The sequence below is a fragment of the Equus asinus genome, chromosome 1, assembly GCF_041296235.1.
Source record: "Equus asinus isolate D_3611 breed Donkey chromosome 1, EquAss-T2T_v2, whole genome shotgun sequence".
NCBI classification, from domain to species: domain Eukaryota; kingdom Metazoa; phylum Chordata; class Mammalia; order Perissodactyla; family Equidae; genus Equus; species Equus asinus.
Genome location: NC_091790.1, coordinates 137,786,420 through 137,804,149, shown reverse-complemented (window position 1 = coordinate 137,804,149; position 17,730 = coordinate 137,786,420). Strand labels below are relative to the sequence as shown.

At 38.5% G+C, this 17,730-nt stretch overlaps 1 protein-coding gene across 5 annotated transcripts in view; it reads right to left on the bottom strand.

Moving 5' to 3' along the window:
* CASD1 (CAS1 domain containing 1) overlaps window positions 1–15,516 on the bottom strand; it is a 46,781-nt gene extending 31,265 nt beyond the window's left edge. Inside the window, exons 1-3 of one of the 5 annotated variants that reach the window (XR_001399977.3) lie at window positions 14,829–15,516; window positions 6,678–6,774; window positions 6,044–6,164 (exon numbers count right to left, since the gene is read on the bottom strand). Coding sequence is in view for 2 of the 5 variants with exons in the window: in XM_014853354.3 (XP_014708840.1) it covers window positions 6,044–6,164; window positions 6,678–6,774; window positions 14,829–15,396 (786 nt within the window). In the remaining 3 variants the exon portion in view is untranslated. Of the gene's footprint in view, window positions 1–1,658; window positions 1,741–5,852; window positions 6,017–6,043; window positions 6,165–6,677; window positions 6,775–14,828 lie in introns of those variants that run through there. The other 4 variants (XM_014853354.3, XM_044767183.2, XM_044767192.2 and 1 more) reach the window with 4 other exon arrangements.
* Window positions 15,517–17,730: the final 2,214 nt, after the last annotated feature.

Here is a 17,730-nt window from a genome sequence, read left to right as displayed (position 1 = left end):
ACGTGGGACCCTACCTCAGCATGGCCTGATGAGTGGTGCCGTGTCCGTGCCCAGGATCTGAATGGGCAAAAGCCTGGCCCACCGAAGCCGAATGCACGAACTTAACCACTCGGCCACAAGGCTGGCTCCTTTAAAGTATCTTTTAATGAACAAATACTCAATCTTAAGGTATGTGAATTTATCCATCTTTTATTTTACAGTTAGCACTTATTGTTTCCCAAGTAAGAAATTTTTCCCCACTTGAAGTAATGAAGATATTCTCCTACTTTTTTTTCCCTAAAGGTTTCAAAGGTTTGGCTTCACATTTAAGTCTAAATTCATCTAGAAATGATTTTACTTGATGGTGTAAGGCAGGAGCCCAATTTCACATTTTTCCATATATATAACCAATTGCCTCACCATGATTAATTGGATAGACCCTCCTTTCCCCAGAGATCTTCAATGGCATATCTGTTACTTACTAAGTCTTTGTATATGCATGTGTCTATTTTAGAGCTTTATATTCTGTTCCATTGGTTTGTCCAGCTCTACTAATACCATGCTGTCTTAATTACTACAGAGGTAAAGTAAGTTTTGATATCAGAGAACAAGCCCTTTCCACCTTGGTCTTCAAATCTTTCATGGTTATGCTTTGTCCACTGCTCTTCCATACAAAATTTAGAAATCACTTGGTAAAGTTCCACAACAAATCCTGTTAGGATTTTATTTGAATTATGTTGAACCTATAGATCAATTTGAGAATAACTGACATCTTTACAATATCGTGTCTTCCCATTCCAGAATATAGTACAAATCTTCCACTTAATTATATCATTTTAAATCGTCTTTGAATAAAATTTTATGATTTTTCTGCATACAGCTGTTCCACATTTGCTAGGTTTATTCCTATGTACTACAGGCATACCTCAGAGATACTGTAGGTTTGGTTCCAGACCACTGCAATCAAGCGAATATGGTAATAAAGCGAGTGACGTGAATTTTTTGGTTTCCCAGTGCATATAAAAATTATGTTTACACTATAGTCGATTAAGTATGCAACAGCACTATGTCTAAAAACCAACACACATACCTTAATTAAAAAATATTTTATTGCTAAAAAATGCTGACTACCACCAGAGCCTTCAGCGAGTTGTAATCTTTTTGCTGGTGAAAGTCTTGCAAAAAATGCAATATCTGCGAAGCGCAATAATGAGAAGCGCAATAAAACAAGGTATGCCTGTATATGATTTTTGTTACTATTGCACACAGTATATTTTAAATGTTCTTGAACTCTATATTCCTGGCATGTCGATATGCAATTAATTTTTAACAGCTTTATTGAGTAACTACGATTAATTTTTGTATGTTCATCTTATGGTTAGCTATCTTGTTAAAATTTTTATTATATCTAGTAAATTTCCTATAGACTCTTTGGGGTTTTCTACGTAGATAACTGTATCATATGAAATCTTGAGTTTCTCTCTGTCCAATCCTTACATCTTTAAATTATCTTTCTTTGGCTAAGAACCTCTAATACAAAGTTGAATAGAAGCAGCAAAAATGGATATCCTCATCTTCCTGAGGTTAATGGAAATGTGTCTAACATTTCACCATTAAGACCACTTACTGTAAATTTCTAGAATTTTTAACAGATTAAGTTAGAATATAAAGAAACTTACCTAATAGAGAAAGAATGATACCAATTCTCTGATATTGTTAGGACTTGCTTAATGGCCCAATATGTGGTCAAAAAAGGTTCCATGGGTGCTTTGAAGAAATATATTCTCTGATTTTTCAGTGTATTCTTTAAGTATTGAGCTATAAGTTTGTAAAATCAGCATATTAATAATCTATATGTAGTCTATAAGAGTAAACTCTATGTTTACTAATTTTATTTGCTTCTTCTATCATTAGTTGTATAAGCAGTGTGCAATTCTCCCACTATGAATGAGAATTTGTCAACTTCTCACTGTAATCATATTAAGTTTTGCTTTATATATTTTAAAGGCTAGTTTAGTAAATGCCTACAAGTTTAAAATCTTCTTAGTGATCTGAACCTTTTATCATTAAAAAAATCTGTAGCCCTAATAATGTTTTTTGCCTTAAAATCTATTTAGTCTTATATTAATATGACTTATCTTTCTTTAATAAGTATTTGTCTGGTAAATCTTTTCTCATTTTTAATTAAAACTGTCCCATATCCTTTTGTTTTAGGTATGTCTTTTTAAGCAGCAGAAAGTTCTTTTCAAAACCAAACTGAAAATGTGTTTAGCTGACAAACTTAGACTACTTGTACTTATTTTGATTATAAATATTTCTATCATTTTACTTTTTTTTTGTTTTGAGGAAGATTAGCCCTGAGCTAACATCTGTTGCTAATCCTCCTCTTTTTTTGCTGAGGAAGACTGGCCCTGACCTAACATCCATGCCCATCTTCCTCTACTTTATACGTGGGACGCCTGCCACAGCATGGCTTGCCAAGCAGTGCCATGTCTGCACCCAGGATCCAAACTGGTGAACCCCGGGCTACCAGAGCAGAACGTGTGAACTTAACCGCTGTGCCACTGGGCTGGCCCCTCATTTTACTTTTTGATTTTTAGATCCCTTATATATACATAGATTTTTTTCGTATACATATTATATAAACACTGATTTTTACATGTCTATATAAATGTTTTTGTATACACACACACATATGTATGTACATGTGTGTAGGGGTATGTATGTGTTTGCATGTGTATGTATATATGTGTGTCTGTATAAAACATATATTTGACATTAGATGAGTTTGGTTTTAATTATTTTCTTCTTCTGGTTTGGAATTTACACATCTTAATTCTATCCTTTTGCTTTTTGCCCTTGAAGTTTTACTATGTATCTCTGACTTAAGGTCTAAAGTAAGATAATACCTCAAGGAGTAAAGAGGACAATCAAATACTTTGTGATCATCTTCCTCTGACTATATGCTATTACTGGCCAGTTCTTTAGTAGTGTCTTTTTATAAAATGCAAAAAGACATTATTATTTTATACAGATACTGTTTAGATGTACACACATCTTTACTATTTTCTTTAACCATAGCTTGCTATATTTCAGATCATTTTTTTCTGAATTATTTCTCTCCTTCCTGAAGTTTGTCCTGTAGAAACTCCTTTAGTATAAATCTATGTGGCAGTAAACCTATAGTTTGTGTTTACCTGAAAATGTCCCATATTTCAAGAAGAGAGAAATCTGTATGCTAGGTATCCAAATCTAGGGTGAAACTTACTTTCTCTCAGAGCTTTAAAGGTATTACTCTACTTCCAATACTAAGTCCTCTGGTTTCCAATATTACTATTGAGAAATACGCTTGCCTAAAGCTTAGTTTTCTGCATATAGGACATTGCAGCTATTAGCATCTGTCTTTGGGGCAACCCAAATCTCTACTGTGTGCCTACTGTTATTGTTCTCATTTCTGGTTTTGCTTCATAGTTTGTTCCTTTTTTGGGGAGTGTCTCCCATTTCCTGAAAGTCTAGAAATACATCAACAAGTATATTTTTAATCTAGGATCTAGCTGGTTTGAGGTAGAAGGGGCCCCCAGAGTATCTAGCTTGCCCTTTGGCTGGAAGCAACAGAAACAGGTTTCTTTACTGTAAGACTTCTCAAGTTTTTAATATCCTAGCCTAAATTAAAACCATCTAAGAGGGGATACGATCTCCAGCTCTGCCAAACTTATTTGACCAGAGCTTTGCACAGAACTAGTCATCCACAAAACATAATTTGAAAAAAGCCTGGCTCTAAAGCTTCTTTTAAAAAAATTTGCCTCAATACAGAAAAGAAACAAATTCAGACAATGAATTATCTTTGATACTCCTATTCCACCTAAATAAACCCATAACAAGACTAAAAAAAAAACCCCAAAACCATTAATCAGTTTTTAAAATATTCCAGGCCATGTCAGGCACAAGACATGTATTTAAAAAATAATGATGATTATGCATAATCTCTATCCTCAAGGTGTTGAGAGACAAGAGAAATAAGTAAAATAGAATTTAGCAAATGCTCCACTAGCAATGTGAACTAAACAGTTTCTCAATAACTGTCTCTTTAAGACCGTGACAGAAGCTGGCCCAGTGGCGCAGTGGTTAATTTCACATATTCCCACTTCAGCGGCCCAGGGTTCACCAGTTCGGATCCTGGGTGTGGACACGCAACTGCTTGGCAAGCCATGCTGGGGTAGGCATCCCACATATAAAGTAGAGGAAGATAGGCATGGATGTTAGCTCAGGGCCAGTCTTCCTCAGCAAAAAGAGGATTGGCAGCAGATGTTAGCTCAGGGCTAACCGGCCTCAAAAAAAAAAAAAAACTGTGACAAAGCATCTTTGTTCCTTTTTAAAATGTCTATAAATGTAAATGCATCCTTTTTCTTAATTGTGGGATAACAGGGCACCTCTAGAAAATAAAAGTTGGAAATTTAGCTGTTATAATTAGGGCTCAAAAACAATGTACCATATTGTACCTACTTTTGATTGTAGACTAAACCATTGTAGTTTTTTTCAACTAACCGCTGCCAATTCCATTATTCCAATTTTCAGAAAGTCACACTATTCTAAGGCTAAATATTAAAACTATTTCTCTGAAATCAGAAATCTCTCTACTTTTTAAAAATTTACTAAAGTTTTTTACTTTAAACTGTGATGATCTCATGTCATCAAATAGTTCCAACTCTTCTGTATAATTTTGTGTAGATAAATACAAATGGAAAATACATTTATACATATCAAGTAAAAGGAAAAGTTGACTTTGTCTTTTTCTATTATTCGTCTTTAAAATCTATACTAGCCTTTCCCAGTGGACAAAATCTCTAATAGCCTATGGACTCATCTCACAAACAATAATTCCTAAGAATTCAGTATCCAGTACCATTATCACTATGTGACTAGCTACTTAGCAGTGAAGTCCCTAATTTTTCAACTCCTTTTCACAGGGCAAGTTGATGTGTACAGGCAGATTTTCATCACAAATTCATGTGCTATTTCCCCTACAATTCTGAACTTTCTTGTACTTTACTATTCTCTCCTTGTCATTCCCCACTACTTGTCATGCAGCTGAAGACAGATTAGAACCTTGGATCACTTAAAAATGTATAAACACAAGGATATGATGAGACAATTCATAAAAAAAAAAACTAACAAATTAATTAAGAGACTTATAGAGAGATGTTCATTATTGTTAGTTTCCAAAGATATATTTTTAAAATGAGAAATTTTCTAATAAAAAGAGCAGAAATTTGTTGCATTGTCGTTTTCATTATCCAGCATGATTGCCCAGTGCCAGCAAGGCTGCAAAAAAATTATGCTCTACGCACATTGCTAATTACAGTGTAAATTGAAACAGTTTAGCAATATAATCAATAATTTTTGAAGTGTTTATATTCTACCTTAATATTTGCATTGTAGAGATTCCATCGGAAGGAAATAATTTTACAAAGCAAAGTTTTCACACAAGATGTAATTGGAAATGTCCTTTTTAAATTGCAAAATAAAAAAATTAGAAAACTACAAAAAGTTAAGAAAAAGGAGGATTATATAAAATTACATTATATCCACTCAATAATACAGTGCCATTAGGAAAACACTTAACGTTGATTATATAATAATACAGTGAATTATGATAAGTGGTGGGGAAAGAAGACATAAAATTGTACATGCTAAAAGATTACAAGTATGTTTAAAAAAAGAGACTGAAAAAAATGATGATAAAATATTAAAAGGAGGATAAGGGATATTTTCTCTTTGTTTTCTTTCTAAGGAATTTTTAAAAAGTTTTCCATGGAAAGAATTTATTAGCTCTGAAAACTAAAAGTTTAAGTTAATAAAAAGCTTACCAATACCTTACCCACCACTTCTTTTTCGTATGTTCCTCATAATGGCAAACCATCCCTTTTTTCCCTTGGCCTTTTCCAAAATCAAAGTAAAACTTTCAGTTCCTTTTGTGAATGAGAAGAGGCAGATTCCCCCTATGACTTTTCAGTTGGTTAACTTCTAAAACAATACCCTAATGAAGAGAATAAACAAATTTTACCTTATTTCCTTCTTCTTTGAATTGTGGATTAATTATTTTTACAAAAGAATAAAACAATTGACGAATTCTGGAATCTCCAATAAATGCAATATGTTTATCTACAAGGCAGTTCTTTGCTTCACTGAAATCAACAAAGAAACGTTAATTAAAATAAATAAAATTGGCATATTGGTATTTCAGAGCACAGAGATAGTAGTACAGGATTGTTATACGTAGTTATGTTGCTTTAGAAAGAGATGGTCAGGCTTGTTTAACCTACCAGTCTGTGTATAATCAACTAACTCTCAATAATAACAGCCCTCATTTATTAAGTGTTAAAGATGTAATCTAACCATATTTAAGTGCTTTATGTCCATTATCTCAGAATAACCCCATGAGGCAGCTATCCAAGTTCCAAAGCAAAATCCCTTCACTCCCGGGCCGAGTTCTCTCACCTGACATAACGCAGCTTGGCCAAAGCTCCTTCCCTAATGCTTTTTTTTGGACTCACTCCAACCCCTACCCTCCGTCAGCAGTTCTCTACCATCATACAGAGAAGAAGTACCGCATAGTACATTCTTTGCTTCACCAACTCCTTTTCTCTAGATATTAAGACCCATCCTAGAAAACAAACAACAAAATGAAGAAAGCTTACCTGATTTTGTATTTATGCATCATACAACTGTGAGGTTGCCAAACTTTCTCTCCAAGAAATCTGCCACTTGAGAGAAGGTATTCACATGAATCATTGCCTGTAACAAACACAACAGTGTTGCAAACAATACTTTAAATGCTTTATATGTTGGCTGTCTGACCTCATGTAAACTCTTTGAGATAAGAGAGTACAAAATTTTCCATGTTTCACTATACCTTCTAGGTACATATTACTCATCCATGAGAAGCATAGTAAATATCAATGTATTAATATTTAAGAGGGTAAGAGCCACTAATGACAGATACTTCATCTTAGGGAGACTGCTAACTCCTAAATGCTACATTCACTGCTTTGGCAGTTCCTTCTGCTTCAGGTTTTCTTTCTAGGGACATCATCTCAATCTCAAACTAGCCTTTACGTCTGTTTATCACTTCCACTTCTAGTTGGAAAAGAAAAGTTTAAGGGATAAAGAAGAAGACTTTGGAAACGACTTCCTAATCAAGTATTTTAATACATAGTGTATTATCATATCTGGAAACCTAGTAAATATTGAAATATTTTATAAACCTACTCCCTGATTTTCACAATTTCCCTGTGAGAAAGTATGCTATCCTTATTCTGTAAATGCGCCAACAGAGAAAAAGGCTTATTCAAGAACCTCTTTATGGGGCCGGCCCCATGGCCAGGCGGTTAAGTTTGTGTGCTCCACTTGGGCGACCTGAGGTTTCGCCAGTTCGAATCCTGGGCACAGATGTGGCACTGCTTATCAGGCCATGCCGAGGTGGCATCCCACATGCCACAACTAGAAGGACCCACAACTAAAAATACACAACTATGTACCGGGGGGCTTCGGGGAGAAAAAGGGAAAAAAAAAGAACCTCTTTAAAAATTTAATAAAATTTCATCCTTTTACAATCTTACAAAAATAAACTTAAAACTATGCTATCCACAAGGTGGCTGAAGATACACATGATCAGTATCAGTAACAAATGCAGATTTCACGGTTATTCAGCCTCTCTCTTGATATCTCTTGCCTTCTTTTAGGATAACCAACCAACTCTTCTCAGTTTGGTTGGGACTGTCATAGTTTTAGAGAAAGTTCCACATCTGGGAAACCCCTTGGTCTGTGTAAACTGGGACAGGTGGTCACCCTGTGTCCTTTTGCCATTTTACTGTACATTCACTTTAATGACTGAAGGAGCTAAAAAGGGGTTGGAGGCGTTAAAAAAGTTCCAACATGTCAAATGGATGAAGGAAAAATAGAATGTTTATAGATTAATCATGAGGTTATAATAAAATGTATGTATTATTTAATCTAATCTCTAGTTCTTTGTTAACAGTCAACACCAAGCTCTATTTATTTTACAAATAGTTAAGGTCAGGATAGGGAGTCTGGTAAGAGGGATACTACAGAACAAAAATGGTACTGAACCATTCAGGGTGGGGATAGGGAATACCCAAAAATATTTAAAGTAGAAGAACACATCTCTTCTCAATCCAGTTATCCATGTATCTGGCCAACATACAGATAAAAGGTGATACAAATGCAAGAAAGGGATGCATAAACAATGAAACTGTTGGTACTTCAGTGTCATAAATTACAAAATAAAAGAGGAAGGAAAAGTGAAAATACTGCATTATTGTATTGGTGGTGTAGGGAAGGAAGACATATCCTCTACCTTTTGGGTCCTTCTGGCTGGGCTACTAATTAAATTCACATGAGACAGAATAACAGGAGAAAATCACACAAAGCTTTATAACATGTATACATGGGAGACACTCAGGAAAACTGAGCTACTCACCAAAATAGCAGAGGCTCTCATCTTACATGCCATCTTCAGCTAAAGACAAAGGAGGATGTTGGGGGTAGTGGTTTGGGATTTCAAAGGAGAGGAAGGCAATTCACATGTAAATGGAAAAGCAGATGTTTGGTAAATAGAACTTTGATAAGAGTGGACTTAGCGGGGCCAGCCCCATGGCTAAGTGGTTAAGTTCATGTGCCCCACTTCGGTGGCCCAGGGTTTCGCCAGTTTGGATCCTCAGCGCGGACCTAGCACCACTCGTCAGGCCATGCTGAGGCAGTGTCCCACATAGGAGAACCAGAAGGACCTACAACTAGAATACACAACTATATACTGGCAGGCTTTGGGGAGAAGAAAAAAGAAGGAAAAAAAAAAAAGAAGACTGTCAACAGATGTTAGCTCAGGTGCCAATCTTAGCAAGGATCCTCCCAGTCTACCGGATACCCAGAGTTAACTATGCTGACGGCCTGCCCTGGAGACAGGCCTTTATCTTAAATTTCTTTTAGGGAGTTAGGGGAAGGTCAAAGTTTCTTTCAAAATCTTTTGTTCTTAAAAATAATCAAGCCAAAGAGACACATTTTGAGGTGGCCAATTCTGATCCCCCACAGCGGAAAACTAGATAAGGAAAGCAGAATATCAATTATTAATTTTTGGCAATTATATATGTAGCCTGTGCAGGGTTTTTGTATTTCAAAGATTTTTAAATAACATCTCTGTAAGGAAACTATAAATAATCAGTTCTTAATTCTTCCAATTATTAAAAACTAATTCTAGTCCTAAAAAACAAAATTAAGCTACATAAATAACCAAGGAAGAGTACAGAAAGGCCTATAGGAACACACAATTAAGTTATTTTCCTAAAAACAGCACTCCTGCTACATTCTTTTATAGTGGCTATAGAGCAAAATCCTATTAAAAATCTAGTAAATGTTTAAAATTAGAATGATAATTCCATACTTATTGCATTTCTACCTCTTTAAATACATCTATTAAGCAAAGTAAAAAGTTAGTAACATCTATTTTCTTAAAATAAGAAGTTGGAAATAACTAGGTATCAATTCTATAAAGTTTTTTTCCCTTTTCTTTCTTCTTTCTCTCTTCCTCTTTTTTTTTTGTTGTTATTTTATTTTGGTTTTTTAATAGAAGTCTAAACAGAAACATACCTTGATCAATCTTCAGTGTGTAGGATTATGTAATTTGTTAACCATCTGTAAGCGTTATCAACACCATTTTGTGGAGATAGAAGTACCATACTAACATCTTAAAATAACCAGTGTTTCCTATACCAGAAAATGTCTCTAAAAATGCAAAGTTTTTCTTTCTCTCCTCAATACTACTATTCACACATAGTTCAGCTAGTGGAAAACAATAGCTCTAATGTGATGAACCCATATTAGAAAAACCCCATAGCAAAACAGATTTGAAACTGTGACCAACCAAAAGACACTATAAACACAGTATTTTAGAGACTGTTGATCTTTCCAGGGAAGAAATTCTTAATTTGCTAATGAATGCTAGTTGATGATGACTCTTTTTAATCTATTTTATGATGTGAAGCTTTTTTTATAATCCTTGAATCTGAAATTAATAGTCTCTGTATCATATCAGTGAAGGTCCAGTCAGAAGACAGAAACTATCCCAGCTATCTTAATGGAGAGAATCTAATGCAAAGAATTATTAGAAAAGTAATAGAACTGCTAACTGGACAACTGAAAATACAAGAAGGGACTGGCTTTTTTATATTTGTCAGAAAAATAATAAAGATAGTAGTAATAATAAATACTATTACAATCTGATTAAAAATAAATTACCTTGATCTAGAAAAGAAAACTCCACAAAATTCCATAGTCTAAAACAAGTTCTCTTTTCTTGGGAAGAAAATATTTTTTGGGTCAAATCACTAAATGTAAATCTAGATGTTAAAATAAGTCAATGTACCACATTTTTAATATGTATACTAACTATACGTAAATATCTGCTGGCATATATTTTCCTTTCAAAATTTACCCAAAAAAACTGCAAACAAAAGAAAACAAAGCCTCAGTCATTATTTTCAATTGCCTAGTATAATTTTGATAGCTACCTTAATACAACCAGCATGAGACAAAAGTTGTCAAATGCTCAGATAAATCAAGCTAGGAACACAAGTTTTAAAAAAAAAAAGCAACTAAAGAGAGAGAATTATCTACTTCAGCTATCTCCAATACTAAGATTATCTAGATGAATGGCTGTCTTCCTCTTCACCCTGTTATCTTAAGCATAAGCATTCTAGTTTGTCAATCTAAAGTCTCAGGTTTTTATGTGTGATTTTTCTATAACAGAAAGATACTAGAAGTAAACAAAATAAGCCAAAAGAGAGGTTAAAAAAAAGTGAAAAACAAAATGTAACAACTAAAGAAAACATCTGAGGTGCTAAATAAACTGTAGCTTCCATTTTCCTTTGGATAGCATACCTCTGGCGCACTGCACCTTTAGACTGAATCATCCTCCCAAAGCTGTGTGTGTTTTACTACCAAGCATGAAAACACCACAACATAGCGTTTACAATATGACCTGTGGAATATTTTGTCTGCCTAAAATTCAGCAAGTTATACTCTAATCTGTTCCGAAAAATCACGACTTAAATTTTCTGTCGACAGCTAGGAGTGCCTCATTAAAGTGGTGTCATATAGATCAGGATCTTTCTGAGCAGTCAAAGAAAGCAAAGGCTAAGAGACCTAGAGCTGCTTCTTTGCTTTAATTTCTGAGGCTTCAAAGTCACTTTTCTCCAAAACATGTAATAATATTTAACATTTGCATTAAATATGCTAGTGATAGAAAGGAATTAGATTTCAACAAATTTAAGGCATTTGAAGTAAGTTAACTTTACCAATTAAAAATTAAAATGTATCCAGATTGGCACTACCCTAAAGGTTATAGATACTGATCTCTTGTCACAGAAATGATATTTTTGATCTGTAATCACAATATTAATGGACACTTTATGATTCAGTAATGTTTGAGATTGATAAAATTTAGAAAAAATACAGTTAAAAGAATAATTTTTAAAATGTCATTCTACTATATTATGTGAAAATAATATTAACAATGCAAAAAGACTCCACCTTACTTTCTAAAGTTGAGATCAGAACATGATGTTAGAACATGAAACTCAACTAAAACTGAAAGAACCAAATGCAAGGAGCAAAACGGAAGGAACTAAGGACTCTGAAAAGCTATTTATCCAATAATTCTTCATTGAGTTCTTCCGGTGTGTTAAACTCTGATGATTCAAGGACGAATAAAATACCCTTGGAAGCTCACAGTTTGTGTGGGGGAGACAGATACAAATTATTATAATACAACATGATAAGTATGTACTAATTGCTGTAGAAACACTGAATTCCTAATTCCTACTTCTTTGGTGGTGACATTTGAACCAGGCCTTGAAGGAAAAATCTGTACTTTCAAGTACAGAAAGGTCATTGCTGGCAGAGAAAATCAGATATCTGTGAGATATGGAAGAAGGCAAAGCATATTTAGACTGTGAGACTGAAATTTAGGAAGAAGAAGGAAAAAACAAATAAAGGTAATAAAAAGTAAGGTGGTCAGATTTTGAAGTTTTTCACATCCAACTTTTAGAAAATCACCACTGTACTGGAAAAAGAATAGGAAAACTCTTGGCTGGTATTGTGAGGCTGAATTAGTGTTCCTAAGTGGTTTAGCCCATGTCCCTCTGGAAGATGCTTTCTCACTTCATCTTCTATACATCACTGCTCTCTAAGAAGCCGTGAGAAAGGCAGGCTATCATGTAATGGCATGAGGCAGACTAACTGGGTCCTAGCTCAGTCCGAAACTAACTGTGTACCCTTAGGCAACTTAACCTCTCATGCCTCATCTTTAAAACGGAAATAATAACGTGATTCACTGAATCAAAGACAACTGATTCTAAGGCACATTACTATTTTATGGAACAGTTGGAAAAAATGTTACCAAAGAAATGCAAGCGAAGTTTTGAAAGCTCATCCTGATTATAGAGATGTTAAAAATGGGAAGGCAGAGAGGATGAAACATAACTGTATCTACCTCACAGAATGGCCATACAGACAAAATGAGCTAAAACATGTAACAGCACCTGGCATATAATAAGTGCTCAATGTTAGCATGTAGTGTTTGCCAAGTTTTACTTTCTGTAGTGTGTAATTCTTTCTTTTACTTTCTGTAGTTTGTAAAGCAAGAGCTCCTCAACACGTGTATTCAAACTGCATTCACTCTACCTTGCCTGAGGCATACTCATATCCACACACTGGAGATACTAATATACAGCCTAAAGCTCCACATGTAATATAAGAACCTTGAGTATTCTAAAGATTTTTGATACTGTGATTCAAGCATACGGTTATGTTTGTGTGAAGGGCACTGCATCTGACTCTTTGACACTGCCAAAGCATGAGGATGGCTAAGAAGTTCCTGGTAAGATCATTATTTTTCCCAAACAGTCTCTGGCTCAAGTTCTCAACATTCCGTCTGGGCAAGTACACCCACCAGGTGTACTACTTCACACTCAAGGCACTGAAGCACCTACTGAAGCTGATGACTAGCTTCTGGAGGAGGCTTTATAAACCACCCCAGATTGCTACACTGACTCATAAGGTTCCATCTGACATTCTATTTTCCCTGCTGATGACAGATCTTGAAAGGATGAAATATACAATCTAAATATAATAATTAGTATCCAAATTTATCAGAAGATAAAAGCACAATTTAAAAAAGGGAGGGGGAACTGGATGTTTACCTTTAGGACTACAGCACTGCAGTTATAAAATTTATCTCCACTACCATCACAAATACAAAACTGAGTTAGATTACTGTCCTCTTATACCAAACTAGCATAAAATATTAACAGTAGCTAGAAAATCCTCTTCAAAATTACCACGAATTAACGCATCAACATTGCTAGTTTTATTTTGCTTATGAAAGTGTTGGACTTCTGTTTATTGAATTAAAATGAACCAAAGCCCTGTCAGGTCATAGGGCTGTGATCCATAGGAGGCTGGAGGAGAAAGGCCAAAGGGTATAGAGAATTTATCTTTTTAATTCGATTTAGTGTATTTATATAAAGAGCTATTCATCCAGTATGGTAGTAGAATACAAGATTTTTAATTCTCAAGCACTGGAGAAAACAAAGCAGCAAAACTGACCAACATGTCCTACACTTTGAAAGGTTTCTGAGATGAGAAGAGAGCTCAGATTTCAGTACCCTGTTTACTGGTTATTTTGCCAAAGGGGTGCGAAGTTAAATGGCAACAGTGTTAAATGCGCACCTGTCCATTACACATTACATCTTGACCAATTAATCGAACAGTCACCAAGAGCTCTCCCGACAATGGCTTCGATAATACTACGGGCCAAAAATAAAAGATCATTCATTATTAATTTCCCTCAGCCTGTCAGCCCCTTAGTGGCATTTTTACAGAGAAATTTTTTTAAAAAAGAAATCAATCAAGAAGGACAAGCAAACATCACTTGATTACTGAAAGATAATGCATTCCGAAATAAGGAGGTCATAGTTCCTTTCCCCCATTACTCCAGCTTCAAAACCCACAGCGGAGGCCTCCTTTCAGACGGCTCCCACCTTGCTTTCATTGCCCACCTCAACTCCCGTCAGCCCTTAACTTCTTTTCGCCTCTCTGCCCCAATGACTTTACTCTGAAAAAGCCTGCACGCAGAACCCTTTAAACGTTTCGGAATTACAAAGGCTGGGTGACACCTCCTCCATTTGGCCAAGGGCATCTTTTGCCAGCTGCCGCCCCAGCGGCAGAGGCACACGGGGCGGCCCCTGTGGCTGTCCAACAACAGCTCGGCCCTGCTGTTCCGGGACGGGGGCCGGACTAAACAAAGGCTACAGAGCCGGAGCCCAGGGCGCAGAGTCCGCTACCCTACTCGTGGAGCTGGTGCGCCCCGGCCGAGCGGCCTTGGCCTTCACGCGCCGAGGGCTGGTCCCCAAGGGCCGCCCGTCCGACCTCCAGCCCGCGAGCCCCGGGCCGGCGCGTCTCCCCGGACCGGCTCGCGCAGGAGCCTCTGGGGCCAGGCCCGGGTTGGCGCGCCGACCCCCGCGCAGGCGGCTCGGGGGCCTCGGACCACAGGCCCTCGGCCAGTGGCGGCCCGCCCTGGGGTCTGCTCAGTCGGCCAGTGGCGCCTGGCCCGCCGCCGGGGACATCTGGGGGCACGTGGGGCCCCCGCCTCCCCAAAGGGCCGGGCGCGCGGGCGGCCGCGTGAGCGTGGGCGGGTGTCGGGCGAGGGGGCGGCCTCCAGGCGCCGCGTCGCCGCCTCCTCGCGGCCGGCTGGGGCAGGGGGAGGGTCCGCTCACCTCGGTAGCGGCGGGAGGCGAGGTGGCACGCCGCGAGCAGCAGCACGGCCACCAGCGCCAGCAGCTTGGCGCTCCTCACGCTGAAGTAGTGGTTGATCTCCCGCTTGCCCAGGTTGTAGGCCAGAGCCGCCATCTTGGTTCCTCCATGACAACAGTGCGCGGCGGAGCGGGGAAGGGGCGCCGCACAGGGGCAGCACTGGGGCTGCCGCCGCCGCAGCCAGGCCAGGAGCCGCCGCCAGGCCCCGCGGCCGCCACCCGCGCCGCCCGCCGGGGCGCCTGTCCCCGCCGCCGCCGCGTCCCTGGCCTCCACCTGCCCCTCCTCGACCGCGGCCGTCTCGGCGGCCTCCCCCCAGCCCCGCCGCCGCTGCTCCCCCGTGCCCGTTGCCCCGGCGCCCTGGACGCCTGTCTCCTCCCCTTCCTCCTCCTCCCCTTTAGCCTTCTGCCTTAAGAGCGGCTGCTCTGGCGAGGGGGCTCCGGATGCCCAGGGCGCCGGGGTCACGGGCCCCATGCTGCCCTGTGGGGTCACCAGGTCACGGGCGCCGTCGGGCGGCGGCGGCGGCAGAGACATGGGCCTGTGCGGATATGGGACCAGGGCTCCAACCTGGCCCGAATGCGAGCCCTGGGCTTTCACTTGGCTTACTGACCCAGGTTGGGACAATAAAACTACAGTTCCGGAACAAAAGTACACATCCGTCCGCTCCCCTATTCCCCGACACACCCTTTGCTAAATTTTCTACTTCCGGAACCTGCCCAGCTGGTACGCGAAGACCAACCCCAAGGTCCCCGGGGATTATTGTTAGGCTTTCTGGTGGGTCTGGCAGTCTTTAGCACCCAACCCACCAGTAAGATCAGTCTTAACTCACTTCCTTGGCCCATTTCTCTTGAAACTTAAGTTCTCAGTTGGCTCAGTTCCAGCGGCCCAAGATACAGAATGAGCCTAGCTTAGTGTAGACGTTGGTGAGAAAAGAACCTCATTCTTCATTTGTATTTACACAAGGGTTGGCTTGCACCAACCATAACGTGTGCTCATGACGATCATTCCTGCTCCTAAAGTTGGTTAATGTTTTGTGGTTGTCAATAAAGCGAGCAATCCTTCACTTTTGATAAGCGCTTGTTATTCCTCGCCCTCTTTTTTTTTTTCTGTCTCTCCTGTGCTGCGTTCCAGATGGGAATGGTTATTTACATTGCTTCCCTTTCTGCTGGCCGTGTTTAGAGTGAGTCGTTGGTTATTTGGGGTGTTTTCAAGTATTCTTTACAACTTTCCCATTTAGCCATTCCTGAACCTGTGTTTATAGGCCCGTCTTAAAATTATAGAATGTTACATGTGAAGGGTCTATAGAGATCTTGTCACCCCAATTCGTTTCATCCAAGGACTTTTTATTATGTTTTCATCCATAGACCCCATATCTTGAAAGATTTTGTCGCTTATATGAAATCACATACATCACTGTCATGGGTGAAATGCTAATAAGCAATAAAGTTAAATAAGTGTGCAAACTCTAGGCACTGCTCCCTGGAAATGGTCACTTAATTTTGGCTGTCACTGTTCTGATCCAACGTTGATCACGTGCTGGAAGAATTAAATCAGATATTGTAAAAACCAGATAAATAACTCTGCTAACAGCATATGGTCCACCAATCGCATCCTAGAAATTTCTATGATGTCATTAACAGCAAATTAGAATTTCTGATAAGCGTGGGATAACCAGTGTTAGCCTGCGGGGTTGATTCAATGTCTGCCAAAAGTAAAGAAACTTGACATTTTATTTAATTGCGGTTTCCAGAAGGCTTTCTGAAGTATTGTAAATAGCTTGTGGACCTCTTTCTTCCTTTCCTCTAGTTTAAAGCTAATCCTTCTCCTCTTCTCTGAATCTCTTCCTGTAAGCCTTTCTTGGGAGCGTTGACAATCCCATTAGTTATCCCCATGTCAATCATCCTCTTGCTGTGTCTTCTTCAAATTCTCTCTCTGCTGGCTGTTTCCCTGCCACTGTTAAGTTTCTCTTTTTAGTGAAACACATCCATGGACTCCATGTTTCTGTGTGTTTACCTCTCCATCCCTCTTTCCTTCTCTCACAAATATCTGGAAAAAGTTGTGCTGACTTTGTGGTCTCCGCTTGCTCCACTCCCATTCCCCCTTCTAAATAACTCTCAGTTATGTTGCCTCCTCTCCATTCCCTTGCTATTGCTTTGGTTATGGCATGATCTCTTGCTGAATTTCTTATCGTTTTAACTCACCTTCCTCAGGTCTGGCTCAAAAATCCAATCTTCCTGCCTCTCCACCATACCTCTAACCAGACTGAAATTTCTTAAGCTCAAATCTGATAATGCTGAAAACCAGTTAGTGGCTCCAAGTTTATTTGCCTACCCCTATACTATCCAGAATGTTGACTAATGCTCAGCAAGTTACCTCACCCCGTAATAATCTAATAAAAACAGAAACCATCTGATAGGAACTTTTCAACCCTGCATTACTTAAAAAAAAAACAAAAACACAACAACAGAAAAAACTACCACGCTTTATCCTTTCCCTTTTTTTTAAACCAAATATCTATTTCCCATTGTACCACAAGAGGTCATAGGTCATGGTGATAACGAGGACCAGAAAAGGAGACTGAAATTAGAGCAGCTAGCACAACAGGAGGAGCATAATTTTGAGGTGGACATCTTTTGGTATAAACTGTTCCTACTCTACTGTGTCCATTCATTACTGTTTATACTGATCTCATTTTTTTTGAGGTATAATTGACATATAACATTATATTAGTTTCAGGTATACAACATAATGATTCAATATTTGTGTAAATTGTGAAATGCTCACCACTATAAGTCTAGTTAATATCCATCACCGTACATAGTTACAAAATATTTTTTCGTGGGGCTGGCCCAGTGGCATACGTTTAAG